Source organism: Littorina saxatilis, linkage group LG17 (assembly GCF_037325665.1).
Source record: "Littorina saxatilis isolate snail1 linkage group LG17, US_GU_Lsax_2.0, whole genome shotgun sequence".
NCBI lineage: Eukaryota > Metazoa > Mollusca > Gastropoda > Littorinimorpha > Littorinidae > Littorina > Littorina saxatilis.
The window spans coordinates 63,025,175-63,046,587 of NC_090261.1; the positions used below are offsets into that span (position 1 = coordinate 63,025,175).

The 21,413-nt window shown below is 42.0% G+C and overlaps 1 protein-coding gene across 12 annotated transcripts in view; it reads left to right on the plus strand.

Annotated features, from left to right (window-relative positions):
- The window catches only part of LOC138952072 (CLK4-associating serine/arginine rich protein-like), an 81,302-nt gene that overhangs the window by 18,389 nt on the left and 41,500 nt on the right, over window positions 1-21,413 (plus strand). For all 12 annotated transcript variants that reach the window (XM_070323647.1, XM_070323648.1, XM_070323646.1 and 9 more), the window contains exons 5-9: window positions 3,066-3,148; window positions 6,212-6,296; window positions 8,324-8,457; window positions 18,549-18,645; window positions 20,752-20,830. In XM_070323647.1, the coding sequence (XP_070179748.1) occupies window positions 3,066-3,148; window positions 6,212-6,296; window positions 8,324-8,457; window positions 18,549-18,645; window positions 20,752-20,830 (478 nt within the window). The remainder of the gene's footprint in view (window positions 1-3,065; window positions 3,149-6,211; window positions 6,297-8,323; window positions 8,458-18,548; window positions 18,646-20,751; window positions 20,831-21,413) is intronic.

The following is a 21,413-nucleotide window of genomic DNA, read 5'->3' on the forward strand; positions in this document are numbered from 1 at the left end:
CCTTCTTTCTTCCTGTTTGTAGCATCACACACTGAGTGAGTCTTTCTTTGCCTTCCAGCCCCTTCTTTCTTCCTGTTAGTAGCATCACACACTGAGTGAGTCTTTCTTTGCCTTCCAGCCCCTTCTTTCTTCCTGTTTGTAGCAAAATACACTGAGTGAGTCTTTCTTTGCCTTCCAGCCCCTTCTTTCTTCCTGTTTGTAGCATCACACACTGAGTGAGTCTTTCTTTGCCTTCCAGCCCTTCTTTCTTCCTGTTTGTAGAATCACACACTGAGTGAGTCTTTCTTTGCCTTCCAGCCCCTTCTTTCTTCCTGTTTGTAGCATCACACACTGAGTGAGTCTTTCTTTGCCTTCCAGCCCCTTCTTTCTTCCTGTTTGTAGCATCACACACTGAGTGAGTCTTTCTTTGCCTTCCAGCCCCTTCTTTCTTCCTGTTTGTAGCATCACACACTGAGTGAGTCTTTCTTTGCCTTCCAGCCCCTTCTTTCTTCCTGTTAGTAGCATCACACACTGAGTGAGTCTTTCTTTGCCTTCCAGCCCCTTCTTTCTTCCTGCTTGTAGCATCACACACTGAGTGAGTCTTTCTTTGCCTTCCAGCCCCTTCTTTCTTCCTGTTTGTAGCATCACACACTGAGTGAGTCTTTCTTTGCCTTCCAGCCCCTTCTTTCTTCCTGTTTGTAGCATCACACACTGAGTGAGTCTTTCTTTGCCTTCCAGCCCCTTCTTTCTTCCTGTTAGTAGCATCACACACTGAGTGAGTCTTTCTTTGCCTTCCAGCCCCTTCTTTCTTCCTGTTTGTAGCATCACACACTGAGTGAGTCTTTCTTTGCCTTCCAGCCCCTTCTTTCTTCCTGTTTGTAGCATCACACACTGAGTGAGTCTTTCTTTGCCTTCCAGCCCCTTCTTTCTTCCTGTTTGTAGCATCACACACTGAGTGAGTCTTTCTCCGCCTTCCAGCCCCTTCTTTCTTCCTGTTTGTAGCATCACACACTGAGTGAGTCTTTCTGTGCCTTCCAGCCCCTTCTTTCTTCCTGTTTGTAGCATCACACACTGAGTGAGTCTTTCTCCGCCTTCCAGCCCCTTCTTTCTTCCTGTTTGTAGCATCACACACTGAGTGAGTCTTTCTTTGCCTTCCAGCCCCTTCTTTCTTCCTGTTTGTAGCATCACACACTGAGTGAGTCTTTCTCTGCCTTCCAGCCCCTTCTTTCTTCCTGTTTGTAGCATCACACACTGAGTGAGTCTTTCTCTGCCTTCCAGCCCCTTCTTTCTTCCTGTTTGTAGCATCACACACTGAGTGAGTCTTTCTTTGCCTTCTAGCCCCTTCTTTCTTCCTGTTTGTAGCATCACACACTGAGTGAGTCTTTCTTTGCCTTCCAGCCCCTTCTTTCTTCCTGTTTGTAGCATCACACACTGAGTGAGTCTTTCTCCGCCTTCCAGCCCCTTCTTTCTTCCTGTTTGTAGCATCACACACTGAGTGAGTCTTTCTTTGCCTTCCAGCCCCTTCTTTCTTCCTGTTTGTAGCATCACACACTGAGTGAGTCTTTCTCTGCCTTCCAGCCCCTTCTTTCTTCCTGTTTGTAGCATCACACACTGAGTGAGTCTTTCTCTGCCTTCCAGCCCCTTCTTTCTTCCTGTTTGTAGCATCACACACTGAGTGAGTCTTTCTTTGCCTTCTAGCCCCTTCTTTCTTCCTGTTTGTAGCATCACACACTGAGTGAGTCTTTCTCCGCCTTCTAGCCCCTTCTTTCTTCCTGTTAGTGGCATCACACACTGAGTGAGTCTTTCTTTGCCTTCCAGCCCCTTCTTTCTTCCTGTTTGTAGCATCACACACTGAGTGAGTCTTTCTCTGCCTTCCAGCCCCTTCTTTCTTCCTGTTTGTAGCATCATTCTTGAAACACTCAGCAACTACACATACAGTGTCAGTCTCTCCTCTGCTTTTCTCTCCACCTTACCCTCCTTCTTTTTTTCTGTTCTTGACATAACAGCTTTCCTTAAGCACCCGACACAACAAACGCTCTGACTGTGTTAGTCTCTCTCTCTCTCTCTGCTTTCTTCTGTCTCCCTTTGTTATTGACTCTGCATCATGCTCGAAGGACACACACTGTGTTAGTCTCTCTCTCTCTCTCTGCTTTCTCTGTTATATTATACATGTAGTTAGATGTTGCCATTGTGTCCCCAGACTGTCGAGAGAGTAGGAGGAGGAGGAGGAGAGACAGGCCAACTACGAGCGCTATGTCTGTTATATTATACATGTAGTTAGATGTTGCCATTGTGTCCCCAGACTGTCGAGAGAGGAGGAGGAGGAGGAGAGACAGGCCAACTACGAGCGCTATGTCTGTTATATTATACATGTAGTTAGATGTTGCCATTGTGTCCCCAGACTGTCGAGAGAGGAGGGGGAGGAGGAGAGACAGGCCAACTACGAGCGCTATGTCTGTTATATTATACATGTAGTTAGATGTTGCCATTGTGTCCCCAGACTGTCGAGAGAGTAGGAGGAGGAGGAGAGACAGGCCAACTACGAGCGCTATGTCTGTTATAATATACATGTAGTTAGATGTTGCCATTGTGTCCCCAGACTGTCGAGAGAGGAGGGGGAGGAGGAGAGACAGGCCAACTACGAGCGCTATGTCTGTTATATTATACATGTAGTTAGATGTTGCCATTGTGTCCCCAGACTGTCGAGAGAGGAGGAGGAGGAGGAGAGACAGGCCAACTACAGCGCTATGTCTGTTATATTATACATGTAGTTAGATGTTGCCATTGTGTCCCCAGACTGTCGAGAGAGGAGGAGGAGGAGGAGAGACAGGCCAACTACGAGCGCTATGTCTGTTATATTATACATGTAGTTAGATGTTGCCATTGTGTCCCCAGACTGTCGAGAGAGGAGGAGGAGAGACAGGCCAACTACGAGCGCTATGTCTGTTATATTATACATGTAGTTAGATGTTGCCATTGTGTCCCCAGACTGTCGAGAGAGGAGGAGGAGGAGGAGAGACAGGCCAACTACAGCGCTATGTCTGTTATAATATACATGTAGTTAGATGTTGCCATTGTGTCCCCAGACTGTCGAGAGAGGAGGAGGAGGAGGAGAGACAGGCCAACTACGAGCGCTACAGGACACTGGTGGAGAATGAAGCCTCCGGATGTGAGTCACCCCCACCCCCCCTCCTCCTGTTTGAGTTAGGGTTAGTCCCCCCCCCCCCCTTTTCCTCCTGTTAGAGTTGGGGTTAGTCACCCCCCACCCCTTTCCTCTTGTTAGAGTTAGGGTTAGTCACCCCCCTCCCCTCCTTTCCTCCTGTTAGAGTTAGGGTTAGTCACTCCCCACCCCTTTCCTCAAGTTAGGGTTAGTCACCCCTTTCCTCCTGTTAGAGTTAGGGTTAGTCACACCCCACCCCTTTCCTCGAGTTAGGGTTAGTCACCCCCACCCCTTTCCTCCTGTTAGAGTTAGGGTTAGTCACCCCCTTCCTCCTGTTAGAGTTAGGGTTAGTCACCCCCACCCCCTTCCTCCTGTTAGAGTTAGGGTTAGTCACCCCCACCCTTTTCCTCCCGTTAGGGTTAGTGACCCCCCACCCCTTTCCTCCTGCTTTTAGAGTTAGGGTTAGTCCTGCCTGCCCCCCCCCCCCCTCTTCCTCCTGTTAGGGTTAGGGTTAGTCACCCCCCCCCCCCATTTCCTCTTGTTAGAGTTAGGGTTAGTCATCCCCCCTTTCCTCTTGTTAGAGTTAGGGTTAGTCATCCACCCTTTCCTCTTGTTAGAGTTAGGGTTAGTCCCCCCCCCCCATTTCCTCTTGTTAGAGTTAGGGTTAGTCACACCCCACCCCTTTACTCTTGTTAGAGTTAGGGTTAGTCACCCCCCCATCTGGTTAGGGTTAGTCACCCCCTCTCGCCAGTGTTGCTGTAACACTTCATATGTCTTTTTCCAGGACCAGTGATCCCCTCCCCATCTCCACCATCCCCCCACCCCCTTTGAGCAAAGGAGTAGGAGGCCCTAGCAGTACTTTCTACAGTTCCCAGCAGGTTACTTTCAAATATGTGTAGTGTCTCTAGATACACTGGCTTATTCAGAGTAATGTGAGTTATCACTTGCACCTTGAAACACTGGCTTATTCAGAGTAATGTGAGTTATCATTTGCACCTTGATACACTGGCTTATTCAGAGTAATGTGAGTTATCACTTGCACCTTGAAACACTGGCTTATTCAGAGTAATGTGAGTTATCATTTGCACCTTGATACACTGGCTTATTCAGAGTAATATGAGTTATCATTTGCACCTTCATACACTGGTTTATTCAGAGTATTGTGAGTTATCACTTGCACATTGATACACTGGCTTATTCAGAGTAATGTGAGTTATCACTTCCACCTTGATACACTGGTTTATTCAGAGTATTGTGAGTTATCACTTGCACATTGATACACTGGCTTATTCAGAGTAATGTGAGTTATTACTTCCACCTTGATACACTGACTTATTCAGAGTAATGTGAGTTATCACTTCCACCTTGATACACTGGCTTATTCAGAGTAATGTGAGTTATCACTTGCACCTTGATACACTGGCTTATTCAGAGTAATGTGAGTTATCACTTCCACCTTGATACACTGGCTTTTTCAGAGTAATGTGAGTTAACATTTGCATATCACTTGCACCTTGATACACTGGCTTATTCAGAGTAATGTGAGTTAACATTTGCATATCACTTCCAACTTGGTTCACTGGCTTTATTCAGAGTAATGTGAGTTATCACTTGCATATCACTTCCACCTTGGTACACTGGCTTATTCAGAGTAATGTGAGTTAACATTTGCATAACACTTCCACCTTGATACACTGGCTTATTCAGAGTAATGTGAGTTATCATTTGCACCTTGATACACTGGCTTATTCAGAGTAATATGAGTTATCATTTGCACCTTCATACACTGGTTTATTCAGAGTATTGTGAGTTATCACTTGCACATTGATACACTGGCTTATTCAGAGTAATGTGAGTTATCACTTCCACCTTGATACACTGGTTTATTCAGAGTATTGTGAGTTATCACTTGCACATTGATACACTGGCTTATTCAGAGTAATGTGAGTTATTACTTCCACCTTGATACACTGACTTATTCAGAGTAATGTGAGTTATCACTTCCACCTTGATACACTGGCTTATTCAGAGTAATGTGAGTTATCACTTGCACCTTGATACACTGGCTTATTCAGAGTAATGTGAGTTATCACTTCCACCTTGATACACTGGCTTTTTCAGAGTAATGTGAGTTAACATTTGCATATCACTTGCACCTTGATACACTGGCTTATTCAGAGTAATGTGAGTTAACATTTGCATATCACTTCCAACTTGGTTCACTGGCTTTATTCAGAGTAATGTGAGTTATCACTTGCATATCACTTCCACCTTGGTACACTGGCTTATTCAGAGTAATGTGAGTTAACATTTGCATAACACTTCCACCTTGGTACACTGGCTTATTCAGAGTAATGTGAGTTAACATTTGCATATCACTTCCACCTTGGTACATTAGCTTATTCAGAGTAATGTGAGTTATCACTTGCACCTTGATACACTGGCTTATTCAGAGTAATGTGAGTTATCACTTGCACCTTGATACACTGGCTTATTCAGAGTAATGTGAGTTATCATTTGCATATCACTTGCACCTTGATACACTGGCTTATTCAGAGTAATGTGAGTTATCATTTGCACCTTGATACACTGGCTTATTCAGAGTTACGTGAGTTATCACTTGCACCTTGATACACTGGCTTATTCAGAGTAATGTGAGTTATCATTTGCATATCACTTGCACCTTGATACACTGGCTTATTCAGAGTAATGTGAGTTATCATTTGCATATCACTTGCACCTTGATACACTGGCTTATTCAGAGTAATGTGAGTTATCATTTGCATATCACTTCCACCTTGATACACTGGCTTATTCAGAGTAATGTGAGTTATCATTTGCATATCACTTCCACCTTGGGTTGGAAAAGTTGTACAACTGGAAAGTTTGGTAGTCACTACTTTCCACTGCTGACACCTCCAAAGATGTTTCCACTTTTGTTTATTGTACATGGATTGTGAAAGAGAGTTATAAGCTATTTGATATGATAGTCATTTAGACTCTCAATGTGATTGTTATTATTCATCATCATGGAGTTTTTGACCGTAACAGAATTATTTTTAAATGTTTCAGTGACGGAAGAACAGTGCCTGAATGAAATTTACATTGATGAACACTTTGGACCACCACTTAAAACAGGAGAGGAAGAAAAGAAAAAGTATACAATCTTTCGTTCTTTCTGTTTTCTTCTCCCAGTACGTGTGTTGTGGGATTTGCTGGTGCAGGCTTGTAAGCTGGACTTTAACACCAGTCACAGTGCAACTCTTCAAGCTTTGTCACCCCAGAAAGACTTTTTTTCAGAATTACTTTTTTTCAGAATTACTTTTTTTCTCAAAGAAATCTCTTCAACTAATCACATTTTCGGGAAAATTGTGAGCTGTATTTAGGTAAGTGACCGTAAGCAACAAAAACCGATTGTATTTTTTATGCTGGCAGTCTGTGTGGTAAAGTTTTACTTTTGACTGCCCCAAAACGGTGACAGTGTGTGTGATACAGTGTGGACTTTGATTGCACAAAAACACTGACAGTGTGTGTGAAACAGTGTTGACTATGACTGCACAGAAACACTGACAGTGTGTGTGATACAGTGTTGACTATGACTGCACAAAAACACTGACAGTGTGTGTGATATGGTGTTGACTATGACTGCACAAAAACATTGACAGTGTGTGTGATATGGTGTAAACAGACCTGTTTACACTACACATTGAGCGTAGTAAACTACGAATTTGAATAATATACTATGCAACTACGCAAGTCTGTCGTTTTCTACGCAAACGGTATTTAAAAAAAAAAAAAAAAATTAAAATTTTTTTTCTTTTTTTTTTTTCTTTTTCGTCTTTACACCTGTTCCTTGTCCCGTTGTGCTCTCACACCGCCCCGTCCCTGCACGCAAACGGTATTGTTTCGGCTACGCATATCACAATCCATAATTTTCTTCATCTCCCTTGACCGATCCATTTTCCAATTCATGTTTTCGGCCAGCAGTCGTTTTCTGCGTGCAGCGCGTAAAGCGCCCACGGGCGTTGCGTTGTAGCTTGTTAATGCCGAATAGGCTTCTCCAAGCAAATGCCGGGCACAACTGAAAGCGTTACTGCCAAACCATGCGGGCGTTTCGACACAATGGCTGAACGCAGAGCACACGAAAGTGAAGATGAGAACTGTGAAGAAAATGACTCCGAAAGGCCACCGACCAAAAAGAAAAAGACGAGCAATGCGCCGAACCAAGTCTTTCTGCCAAAATATCATCAGGACTACCCATGACTTGTCTTCGCGGAAAGGAAAACATCATGCTCATTGCACCGTCTGCAATTCCCATTTTTCCGTCAGTCAATCAATACATGTGGTAAAAAGTAGCAATCATTGTTCTTGTTGTTGTGATAGGTCGACGAGAAATTCTACACATTCAATTACAAAACTACACATTTGCCTCATTTTGCTCCCAGAAAATACACATGCAATGTTTTAGGGGTAAACAGGTCTGTGTAAACTATGACTGCACAGAAACACTGACAGTGCGTGTGATACAGTGTTGACTATGACTGCACAGAAACACTGACAGTGTGTGTGATACAGTGTTGACTATGACTGCACAATAACACTGACAGTGTGTTGATACAGTGTGGACTATGACTGCACAAAAACACAGACTGTGTGTGTGATACGGTGTTGACTATGACTGCACTGAAACACTGACAGTGTGTGTGATACAGTGTTGACTATGACTGCACAGACACACTGACAGTGTGTGTGATACGGTGTAAACTATGACTGCACAGAAACACTGACAGTGTGTGATACAGTGTGGACTATGACTGCACAGAAACACTGACAGTGTGTGTGATACAGTGTGGACTATGACTGCACAGAAACACTGACAGTGTGTGATACAGTGTGGACTATGACTGCACAGAAACACTGACAGTGTGTGTGATATGGTGTAAACTATGACTGCACAGAAACACTGACAGTGTGTGATACAGTGTTGACTATGACTGCACAGAAACACTGACAGTGTGTGTGATACAGTGTGGACTATGACTGCACAGAAACACTGACAGTGTGTGTGATACAGTGTGGACTATGACTGCACAGAAACGCTGACAGTGTGTGATACAGTGTTCACTATCACTGCACAGAAACACTGACAGTGTGTGCTATAAAGAGTGAACTATGACTGCACAGAAACGCTGACAAGAAGGCTGCCATTGGCTACACCTACGAGGACAGCACCCCTGCCAACCCTGGTGATGACGACGATGATGAAGATGACAGTGATGAGGAAAGCAGTGACACTGACGTGGAAACAGCGGACCTAGGTAAGCACAAGAGCTGGTCGAAACTTGGCACAAAGAAAGTATTGTGACAATTTTTGCACCCCAACAAAAGCATTTGTTTGTTCGTTCATGGGCTGAAACTCCCACGGCTTTTACGTGTATGACCGTTTTTACCCCGCCATTTAGGCAGCCATACACCGCTTTCGGAGGAAGCATGCTGGGTATTTTCGTGTTTCTATAACCCACCGAACTCTGACATGGATTACAGGATCTTTTTCGTGCGCACTTGGTCTTGTGCTTGCGTGTACACACGGGGGTGTTCGGAAGAAGAGAGTTGCCTCTGAGAAATAAATCTCTCGCCGAACGTGGGGACGAACTCACGCTGGCAGCGGCCAACTGGATACAAATCCAGCGCGCTACCGACTGAGCTACATCCCTGCCCCTAAAACAAAAGCATTCATTCCAAAGTCATTTTCTTCAAACTTGCTATGACATTTACGGCACTCAACTTGGGTTTCTGGCATACTTTTTAGATTAAAGATTTCTTTTACGGGGGTCACGTGACCAACACTCAAATAGGTGTATCCCCCAAAATAGATTGGACAAAACGTGAGGTACCTATTAACAAACTCACACAAATTAAAAGTAGGCACAACTTGGCAACTTTTACATATCATTCTTACAGATGCAGGTGTCGATCACATGAGTGGTTGAAAACAGGTGTTTTTTGCCTCCATTTTGAGGCTTAAAAAACTAGCTGTATTTCAGCAATGATGCGGCAGATTGCTTTGAAAGTTTTAGGATCGTATGCCTACATGCGAGACATAGTTCAGATAAAAATTTGGATTGTTGCGAATATTTGAGTTTTCAATTCTTAACCCCTTGACTTCCGGAACTATTTGAGGATATTGGTAAAAAAAAGAGTGTTTTGATTTGAGAGTGCATAAAAACTGTTAGGATAACAGTAGGGGAAAGAAACATATATGTATGTGTAGGTATATGATTGGAGATTCCAACAATACCACAAATTACTCAAAAGGGGCAGACAATGTTTTACGCAAGGGGCGGATAATCCAATTTATTCAGTTTATTAGTTGAAATATAGACAAAATGCTATTTTATGCTTGTAAATATTAAAAATATCCAGTCAAAACTAATGTAGACATTTTTATTGGCCTTTTGTCAGCATAGTTGAATGATTTTAGTTTTGAGATATGCCTTATTCATTTTTATATTTAGTCAAGTTTTGACTAAATATTTTAACATCGAGGGGGAATCGAAACGAGGGTATGGTGTATGTGCGTGTGTCTGTGTGTGTGTCTGTGTGTGTGTCTGTGTGTGTGTGTAGAGCGATTCAGACTAAACTACTGGACCGATCTTTATGAAATTTGACATGAGAGTTCCTGGGTATGAAATCCCCGAACGTTTTTTTCATTTTTTTGATAAATGTCTTTGATGACGTCATATCCGGCTTTTCGTGAAAGTTGAGGCGGCACTGTCACGCCCTCATTTTTCAACCAAATTGGTTGAAATTTTGGTCAAGTAATCTTCGACGAAGCCCGGGGTTCGGTATTGCATTTCAGCTTGGTGGCTTAAAAATTAATTTATGACTTTGGTCATTAAAAATCGGAAAATTGTAAAAAAAAATAAAAATTTATAAAACGATCCAAATTTACGTTTATCTTATTCTCCATCATTTGCTGATTCCAAAAACATATAAATATGTTATATTCGGATTAAAAACAAGCTCTGAAAATTAAATATATAAAAATTATTATCAAAATTTTTTTTTCGAAATCAATTTAAAAACACTTTCATCTTATTCCTTGTCGGTTCCTGATTCCAAAAACATATAGATATGATATGTTTGGATTAAAAACACGCTCAGAAAGTTAAAACAAAGAGAGGTACAGAAAAGCGTGCTATCCTTCTTAGCGCAACTACTACCCCGCTCTTCTTGTCAATTTCACTGCCTTTGCCATGAGCGGTGGACTGACGATGCTACGAGTATACGGTCTTGCTGAAAAATGGCAGCTACTTGACTAAATATTGTATTTTCGCCTTACGCGACTTGTTTTTGTTTTTTTGCAACAGGTTAGCTATAATATGAGATTTTTGACGATATTTCTAAAAATAGGGTGTGTTGAATTGAGATTGCATAAAAACTGTTAGGACAACAGTAGAGGAAAGAAACATATATATGTAAGGATACTCACGTGGAATATCCTGATCAAATGTTGGATCTTCCTGACGAGAATTATCAACTGTGTCGGTTCTTTTCCTACCTGTCCCCCTGCCTTGTCCCCTTCTGCCACGCCCCCTTCCACGCGACGTGGATGGTTGTACAAAATCATCATTATCACTCTCACTTTCGTCACTTTCAATTTCACTTTCATTTTGAACAATGTCTCCTTCGCCTCCCACCACGTTTTCATCTTCACTTTCATCTCCATTGCCGGGAATATCCATCAAAATACGAACAGCTTCCTCAACAGTATAGCGCCGATTCGCCATGTTAGAGAATCGAACCAAAGATGTCCAGAAAAACGCAATAAAATCCGTCAAAATCAATCGAATTCACTCAACACTTCACCCACATGGAGGCAGACATCTTGGCTATCGAAAACGAGGCAATTGCGGACTCTCGCGGTTGTTTCCCCTGAGTAACAGAGCGTCGACTGCTGTTAGGGTCCGACCGCGCTTAAATGCGCGGTCGGAAGCGAAAGGCTTAATAGGTGGTGTTAAGGGGAGACCGGGCAGGCAAAATTAGTTATTTTTGGTCTCATACACCTTTTTGGGGTTGTTGCATTTTTCACACCTTTGAACATTCTGGAATGCATTCAATAATCTGCTTTTATCATTTTAGACATGTATTCATGTAAATAAAACCATTTTCAAACCGATGTTTTGTTGTTTTTGTCTGTGTTTAAAAAAAAAAAAATCGAAAAAATGGTCTACTTTGGATACTCCGTGCTGGTAAATGTGCGCACATGACATGGCCCTTCGCTGTTCAAACTGTGTGGAAATTTGCGTTCTTCAAGATGACGTCATCACCGTTGGGGAATTTCCGTTGACATAGGCACAAAGAGAGAGAATCCGTTCCAACCGAAACCCCGGAATTAAATGTATGCAAATATATGTAGGTCAAAGGCATTTGGCGCAAGCGCAGTAGACAACTTATCATTCCCCGGTGTCAACAAATCCATGACTTTTTCACCGATTCAGCAGCATTTTTCAAAGTTTTTAGCTGCGGAGAACAACCCTAACATTGAAAATGTTCGGCATAGTGGTAAGAAATATCAGAGAAAGATGAACCAGCAGCAGCGAACTGTAGAAGGAAGTAACAACACTCCGAAATGAACCAACATGATCGCATTGAAGCAGACGACATTCTAAGATTCTTGACTCAACGAGGTGGGTTTTGCTTCTTTCTCTTTTCGATCTTGTTTGGTTGACAACGTGATTTATTGCACATTGTTATGTTGTTGTTGTTGTAAGAATGTGTTAGGGTTTGCAGGTAAATGATAAACAGTTTGTGTCTGAAGTATTTTGCGGGTTTCTTGATCCAATTTACTGACCATGCCGCCGCCGAACCACCCCCCCCTCCCCCCCCCCCCCCTATTGTTCTTCGCTGGCCAGTCCTTGAGAGCTTACTATGGTGTAACATGTCACCATTATTCTTTGTCTGGGGTCAAACTGAGAAGCAGCATCTGAGCGATGTACAACTGACACAGTTTCTGTTTTCATTGACCGTAGGAAAATAAGTACCCTACTAGAGAGTGTTCTCTAATTCTAAAGGATTGGTTTACACCAGCATGGCTGACCAACCTATCATTGACAGCAATATTGTTGTCAAATCTTTTCCATTAACTAAGGAATAAAAAAATAGATCCAATTTACTTCACCAAAGAAAAAAAAGAGTTAAACTAAAGGACTGGGGATGCAACTCATGAATCAAAAGCATAAAGATCACCTGCAAACAGTGCTAGGTTTAGGAAATGTGAAAATGTATACACACACACACGCACAAAACAGACAAGAAACAAGCAAATACATAGCAAGTGTGATGAAATAAATTAATTTTAAAAGAAAAATATGAAAATAAAGAAAGAAAGAAAGAAAATAATTCAGCTAGTTTCAGTATTAGTTCCTGTGTGTATGTGATTGTGTGGTTACTCAAATCCCATAGTAAACTTGACATGTAAATTTTGTGATAGGGGCCGGTATGTATATATGGGATAACCTTCAGTGAGGTTTAGTGTGTGACAGGGTGAGAATACTTTGATTTCTTTTGCTTTTTTGTGGCTGCTTTTATTTTCAATTATTTATCATTATATATATTAAAACATACACTTTTTTGTCATTAAGTTGTGTGTGTTTGGGTATTAATAAGTAGTGCAAATCCACATGTAATGATGTATGCATTATTAGTATGAGTCACTGTTAAATTAATGAATGTCTTTTGTGTGTGTGTTCGTCAACCGACATATGTGGGTACGAGCCGCTGAGGTGGTTGTAAGAAAACCCGCCTGGTTCAGTGGTTGGGGGCCGATTGGGATTTCTGATTTACCGGCCCAGCCAAAAAGTTGAGGTACACCCCATGTGACATGGTCATTAGCAAAATAAAGTACAAGCACTTGTTGACGTTTATATTGAGTCTTAAAATTTGCAGCTTATTACAAACAAAAACCATGGACAGTTGTATCAAATATTAAATCAGTGTTTGTGTATTTATTAGGTTGGAGCAAGGGGAGAGCCAGTCCTCCTGTGGTGGCAGCGAGGAGAAAGATTAACCTGATGGAAAAGTTTGCTAAACCGGAACTACCCTCTTCCACAGCAGAAACATCAGCTTTGCCATCTTCTGACCAACCATAAGAAGATACAGATACTTTGCTATCTTCTGACCCATCACAAGCAGATATGGATACTGGTACTGTGCAACGTCACTCCGCTGACATGTGTTGGGCTTTTGTCAACATTGATCAGCTCAATCAGACAATCTATTGCTGAAAGGTCTATCCTGTACTGAATGCTTGTCTGATAGCAGTCTGATTATAAAAGAAGGTGATGCATCAGCCCAAGGATTTGCACAGGCCCTGCATCTGGAGTGCATATGAGTGTCCATTCAAGTCTGCATTTGTTTACTCTTCTCCTGGTGTTTGCAACTCTTCGGGTGGTAAAGTTGCATTTAAAATAATCCGCGTATGACCATGTTGGTACATGAACTTGGAAAGGGACATTCAGCTTTACAGAAAATTGCTGCAGTGTTAGGATTGAGCACAGAAATACTGTAATTAAAATGTTGCAACTTTTGAATGGCTTGATAGCTTTGTTCCATTTGTGTATATACCGTAAAATCCCTAGCATAAGCCCACCATCTAGCAAACGCCCACCCCCCACTTTGGGCCAAAAGTTGTGCACAGGGGTAACTACCTAGCAAACGCCCACCCTGCTATTTTCGAAGAGACTATAGGCTCACTTTCACTAGGATTTGTGCAGACTGTTCTAAAAGTCATCTTTTTCCCCTTCTTTACCTTTTTGTGTTTCTTTCCTTTTTTCTTATTCTTTGTCCCCTCTCCTCACTCCCACCCATCGTTCATGTTTTTTCGAGTTTCTCTTCTTTTTTCCCTAAGTTTGTGGGTTTTTCTTTCTCAGAAAGATTGGGCCTTTTGAAGACAAAATCCAAGTTCAGTTAACGTTTCATTTCCAAAGACGATCGTGTAATTTCTTCCCTGTACAGAAAGAAAGGGCTTCATTGGTGTTGACATTTCGACATTTCATCAAGTTTCTTTTTCCCGGAATTGTGTTGTTATTGTTTGTCCTTGCAAAGGTCTGGCGATTTTCTTTTTACTTTATAAATTTATATGAATGACTATGCTCGGGTTGTTTTCAGAAGAGCCAGTCCTTTTCTCTCTCTCTCTCTCTCTCTCTCTCTCTCTCTCTCTCTCTCTCTCTCTCTCTCTCTCTCTCTCTCTCTCTCTCTCTCTCTCTCTCTCTCTCTCTCTCTCTCTCTCTCTCTCTCTCTCTCTCTCTCTCTCTCTCTCTCTCTCTCTCTCTCTCTCTCTCTCTCTCTCTCTCTCTCTCTCTCTCTCTCATGGTTGGCCTTCTTTGCCTCAAAGTCCTTTTTCTTTCTTTTTTCCTTCACTTCTACTCACACGACCTAACTTACATGCTTTCGGGGTTTGTATTCACTCAATTACACGGTTGAGCACAAAACTTACTTTGTGCAAAGGGATCTATCCCTAGCAAACGCCCACCCCGCAATTTTGCCCCAAATCTGTGCACAGGGGGGGGGTGGGCTTATGCTAGGGATTTTACGGTATATGTAACTAGATGATTACCCACTTCGCCGGGTACCGGCTTCGCCGGGAAGAAGTAGAGCCAAATACCAGGCTGCGTCTGGGACCCGGCTTTGCCAGTAACATAGTAACGGGAATATGGATTGACGCCACACGGAGGAAGGGAGATAATCGCGGCTGAAAACACTGGAGAAGATAAGGAAGAGTTACTGGTAGTGGATCCCGACAAAAAAACACAAAATCGGTTCAGCGCGCACAGCGCTGCGCGCTGAGAGCACGTGTTGAAATATCTCATCGATGAGGTTGTGTCCGGGGTGTAGCTGAATACGCTGTCCAAATTTGAAAAAGATCCACCGAGAACTTTGGCCGTGCATCGCGAACAGACAGACAGACACTAGTCGTATATATATATAGATGTTGTTGATGATTTGTGAAGCATCATTTCTATGCAATGGAATAAGAAATCAGTGCATCCGTTGGGTTTTATGAGTCTGACAGTTTGGTTCTGATCAATATTTTCATATCAGCACAAACACAGATAATTGACTTTTTTAATGTTTTCATATGATATTTTTTTAAATAAAAAAAATCAGATAATTTGATTATCAAATTATTTCCCCTTCATAGTTAAAGTGTTATTCTGATTAAAAAAAACACCCCATTAATTCAAGCTCTACTGTGGTACTAGTTTACCGAGGTACTAGTGGGACTCTTTTACATGCTGTTTTATCTAGTTGTAACTTTTGAATGGCTATATGGATTTGTTCCAATTTTGTATATGTTGTTTATGATTTGTGAAGCACCATTTCTGTGCATGGAATAAGAGTACAGTGGATTCCTTGTGTTTTTGTGAGTCCGACAGTTTCGTTTTGATTCATATCTGCACTAACATAGATGAGTTTTCAAATGATGTTAAAAAAAAAGTCCGGATAATTTGATCGTCAAATCATTTCCCCATCATAGTAAAGTGGTTATTCTTTTAAAAACATATCAATTCAGGCTGCACTGTGCTACTAGTTTGAGGTACTGGTTGGAATCTTTCAAATGCTGTTTTCTCTGAATGTAATTTTCAGACAAACATCTGTAATTAAAATGTTGCAACTTTTGAATGGCTTGATGGATTTGTTTTATTTTTGTTTATGTTGTTTATGATTTGTAAAGCGTCAGTTTTGTGTATGGAATAAGAGTTAAGTGCATTGGTTTGGTTTTTATGAGTCTGACAGTTTGGTTCTGATTCATGTTTTCATATCGGTACAAACAAAGATGGTTGTTTTCATATGATGTATATAAAAAAAATCCTGATAATTTGATTGTCAAATCCTTTTCCCTACATAGTAAAGTGGTCATTCTGATAAAAACATATGAATTCAGGGTGCACTGTGCTACTTGTTTTTTTATGTACTTGTTCGAATCTTTAAAATGCTGTTTTCTCTGAATGTAATTTTCAGACAAAACGCTACAATTAAAATGTTGCAACTTTTGACAGGTTTGATGGATTTGTTCAGTTTTTGTATATGTTGTTTATGAGTCGTACAGCATCAGTTCTGTGCATGGAATAAGAGTTCAGTGCATTGGTTGTGATTTTATGAGTCTGACAGTTTGGTACTGATTCATAATTTCTTATCCGGACTGAACCAAGAACTGAAAATGCTAAATCAAAAACATATTTTGCTTTGAATTTATTTTCCATGCACAGAATTATTAAACACACACATATCGCTGCAAAGAAGAAAAATTGGATCAAAACATGCACTGGTTCACAAACTGCAACATTTTGAAAATAAGCACATTTTATGATGTTTTTCTCGGTTTTTGGTGAATAAAACCAAAAAAATTTGCTTTTCACTCAAACTTTAAAATGGTTTCCCTTAATTAAGTTATTATGCTTGCAAAAATCAAACAAGCAGCAAACTGTTTCAACAAAAAAAATCAAACAAGCAGCACTCTGTTTCAAAAAAAAAAAAAAAAAGTGTTTGCCTACCCTGTCTCCCCTTAACATGGCAACACCAAAAATAAAAATAAACAAGTCGCGTAAGGCGAAATTACCACATTTAGTCAAGCTGTGGAACTCACAGAATGAAACTGAACGTAGTCCGCCGCTAGTGCAAAAGGCAGTGACAGTTACGAGCCTGTTTGGCGCGGTAGCGGTTGCGCTGTGCTTCATAGCACGCTTTGCTGTACCTCTCTTCGTTTTAACTTTCTGAGCGTGTTTTTAATCCAAACATATCATATCTATATGTTTTTAGAATCAGGAACCGACAAGGAATAAGATGAAATTGTTTTTAAATCGATTTCGGAAAGTTAATTTTGATCATAATTTTTATATTTTTAATTTTCAGAGCTTGTTTTTAATCCAAATATAACATATTTATATGTTTTTGGAATCAGAACATGATAAAGAATAAGATGAACGTAAATTTGGATCGTTTTATTAAAAAAAAATTTTTTTTACAATTTTCAGATTTTTAATGACCAAAGTCATTAATTAATTGTTATGCCACCAAGCTGAAATGCAATACCGAAGTCCGGCCTTCGTCAAAGATTGCTTGGCCAAAATTTCAATCAATTTGATTGAAAAATGAGGGTGTGACAGTGCCGCCTCAACTTTTACAAAAAGCCGGATATGACGTCATCAAAGACATTTATCGAAAAAAAGAAAAAAACGTCCGGGGATATCATTCCCAGGAACTCTCATGTAAAATTTCATAAAGATTGGTCCAGTAGTTTAGTCTGAATCGCTCTACACACACACACACACACACACACACACACACACACACACACACACCACACCCTCGTCTCGATTCCCCCCCTACGTTAAAACATTTAGTCAAAACTTGACTAAATGTAAAAAAGGAAATTTGTGATGCTCAAAGATCAAGTTACAGTTATAAACAAAAGCAGTAAAGGAGGAACTGCGAATGAACTGCCAAGAAGTTGCCAGTACATTCCTAAGATAGACCCTTTTTTCTGGACATCTTATTGTGACATTGTGTGTGGTTGTTACAATTACATGTTGTGTCCTGTGAGTGTATTTACATAGCGGTGCTACTTATGTCACTACAGCTGTGTGTGGTTGTTACAATTACATGTTGTGTCCTGTGAGTGTATTTACATAGCAGTGCTACTTATGTCACTACAGCTGTGTGTGCTTGTTACAATTACATGTTGTGTCCTGTGAGTGTATTTACATACCGGTGCTACTTATGTCACTACAGCTGTGTGTGGTTGTTACAATTACATGTTGTGTCCTGTGAGTGTATTTACATAGCGGTGCTACTTATGTCACTACAGCTGTGTGTGGTTGTTACAATTACATGTTGTGTCCTGTGAGTGTATTTACATAGCAGTGCTACTTATGTCACTACAGCTGTGTGTGCTTGTTACAATTACATGTTGTGTCCTGTGAGTGTATTTACATACCGGTGCTACTTATGTCACTACAGCTGTGTGTGGTTGTTACAATTACAATTGTTGTGTCCTGTGAGTGTATTTACATAGCGGTGCTACTTATGTCACTACAGCTGTGTGTGCTTGTTACAATTACATGTTGTGTCCTGTGAGTGTATTTACATACCGGTGCTACTTATGTCACTACAGCTGTGTGTGGTTGTTACAATTACAATTGTTGTGTCCTGTGAGTGTATTTACATAGCGGTGCTACTCATGTCACTACAGCTGTGTGTGGTTGTTACAATTACATGTTGTGTCCTGTGAGTGTATTTACATACCGGTGCTACTTTCACTACAGATGTCACTCTGTGTGTGGTTGTACAATTACATGTTGTGTTCTGTCAGTGTATTTACATAGCGGTGCTACTTATGTCACTACAGATGTGACGCTGGATGTGGACTTGCTGACGTCAGAGCAGGCTGGGGAGATCAATGCGTTTGCCAATCAGTATGGTATGAAGGAGCAGGACTTTGTCAGGTAGGTCCAGCCAAGCGTTTGCCAATCAGTATGGTATAAAGGAGCAGGACTTTATCAGGTAGGTCCATTGTCAGGTAGGTCCAGCCAAGCGTTTGCCAATCAGTATGGTATAAAGGAGCAGGACTTTGTCAGGTAGGTCCATTGTCAGGTAGGTCCAGCCAAGCGTTTGCCAATCAGTATGGTATGAAGGAGCAGGACTTCGTCGGGTAGGTCCAGTCAAAACATACCAGACTGTTTTTGACTCACATGCGAAGCAAAAGTGAGTCTATACATGTACTCACCCGAGTCGTCCGTCCGTCCGTCCGGAAAACTTTAACGTTGGATATTTCTTGGACACTATTCAGTCTATCAGTACCAAATTTGGCAAGATGGTGTATGATGACAAGGCCCCAAAAAACATACATAGCATCTTGACCTTGCTTCAAGGTCAAGGTCGCAGGGGCCATAAATGTTGCCTAAAAAACAGCTATTTTTCACATTTTTCCCATTTTCTCTGAAGTTTTTGAGATTGAATACCTCACCTATATATGATATATAGGGCAAAGTAAGCCCCATCTTTTGATACCAGTTTGGTTTACCTTGCTTCAAGGTCAAGGTCACAGGAGCTCTTCAAAGTTGGATTGTATACATATTTTGAAGTGACCTTGACCCTGAACTATGGAAGATAACTGTTTCAAACTTAAAAATTATGTGGGGCACATGTTATGCTTTCGTCATGAGACACATTTGGTCACATATGATCAAGGTCAAGGTCACTTTGACCCTTATGAAATGTGACCAAAATAAGGTAGTGAACCACTAAAAGTGACCATATCTCATGGTAGAAAGAGCCAATAAGCACCATTGTACTTCCTATGTCTTGAATTAACACCTTTGTGTTGCATGACCTTGGATGACCTTGACCTTGGGTCAAGGTCACATGTATTTTGGTAGGAAAAATGTGTAAAGCATGTGAGTCGTATGGGCTTTGCCCTTCTTGTTATATCTGTTGTCATGTAATTAGTAAAGGGGCGGGGATATAGCTCAGTTGGTAGCGCGCTGGATTTGTATTCAGTTGGCCGCTGTCAGCGTGAGTTCGATCCCAGGTTCGGCGGAAATTTATTTCAGAGTCAAATTTGTGTGCAGACTCTCTTCGGTGTCCGAACTCCCCCCCGTGTACACTACATTGGGTGTGCACGTTAAAGATCCCACGATTGACAAAAGGGTCTTTCCTGGCAAAAATTGCTTAGGCACAGTTAATAATTGTCTACCTATACCCGTGTGACTTGGAATAATAGGCCGTGAAAGGTAAATATGCGCCGAAATGGCTGCAATTACTGGCCGTATAAAATTTCATCTCACACGGCATCACTGCAGAGCGCCTAGAACTGTACCCACGGAATATGCGCGATATAAGCCTCATTGATTGATTGATTGATCTTGAGTCGTGGCACACTGCAGCTGATATTGCTTACAAGCTCAGACCAGCGGCAGCAGATCTTTGTCCAGATGAAAACACTTTGGACAAACAGTCAAGCCGACAGCAGAACTGATCATTACGTGGGCACACAGACAGCAGAACTGACCGTTTTGTGGACACTTAGAAAAGCTGACAGCAAGACTGACCGTTACCTGGACACACAGACAAGCAGACAGCAGAACTGACCGTTACCTGGGCACACAGACAAGCAGACAGCAGAACTGACCGTTACCTGGGCACACAGACAAGCGGACAGCAGAACTGACCGTTACCTGGGCACACAGACAAGTGGACAGCAGAACTGACCGTTACCTGGGCACACAGACAAGTGGACAGCAGAACTGACCGTTACCTGGGCACACAGACAAGTGGACAGCAGAACTGACCGTTACCTGGGCACACAGACAAGTGGACAGCAGAACTGACCGTTACCTGGGCACACAGACAAGTGGACAGCAGAACTGACCGTTACCTGGGCACACAGACAAGTGGACAGCAGAACTGATTGTTACCTGGGCACACAGACAAGTGGACAGCAGAACTGACCGTTACCTGGGCACACAGACAAGTGGACAGCAGAACTGATTGTTACCTGGGCACACAGACAAGTGGACAGCAGAACTGACCGTTACCGGGTTTTGTTTCAGGTTGCTGCGCAGGGACAAAGCAGAAATGGAAGCTCTGAAATACGCCAAGCAAATGGAGGAGGAAAAGGCTCAGTTTTCTGTGAGTATTGTCAGCATGCACACACACATGAAGGTCGCAAACTTACAAACACCACTTCCTCTTTCTCTCTCTCTCTCTCTCTCTCTCTCCCCCTCTCTCTACCTCTCTCTCCCTCCCTCTCTACCTCTCTCTCCCTCCCTCTCTCTATTCTTTGGTAATAAAGTTCAGTTTCAGTTTCTCTCCCCCTCTCTCTCTCTCTCTCACTCTCTCTCTCCCTCTTCCTCTATCTCTCCCTCTATCTCTCTCTCCTGTTTTACTCTCCTATTCTCTCTCTTCCCATCCCTCTCTTCCTCTCTCTCTGTCTCTCCCTCTCTCTCTCCCCCTCTCTCTGTCTCTCTCTCTCTCTCCCCCTCTCTCTCTCTCTCCCTCTCTCTCTCCCCCTCTCTCTACCTCTCTCTCTCCCTCCCTCCTTGTTAAATAAAGTTCAATTCAATCCCTCTCCCCCCTCTCTCCCTCTCTCTCTGCCTCTCCCTCTCTCTGTCCCCCTCTCTCTCTCTGCCTCTCCCTCTCTCTGTCCCCCTCTCTCTCCCCCTCTCTCCCTCTCTCTCTGCCTCTCCCTCTCCCTGTCCCCCTCTCTTCCTCT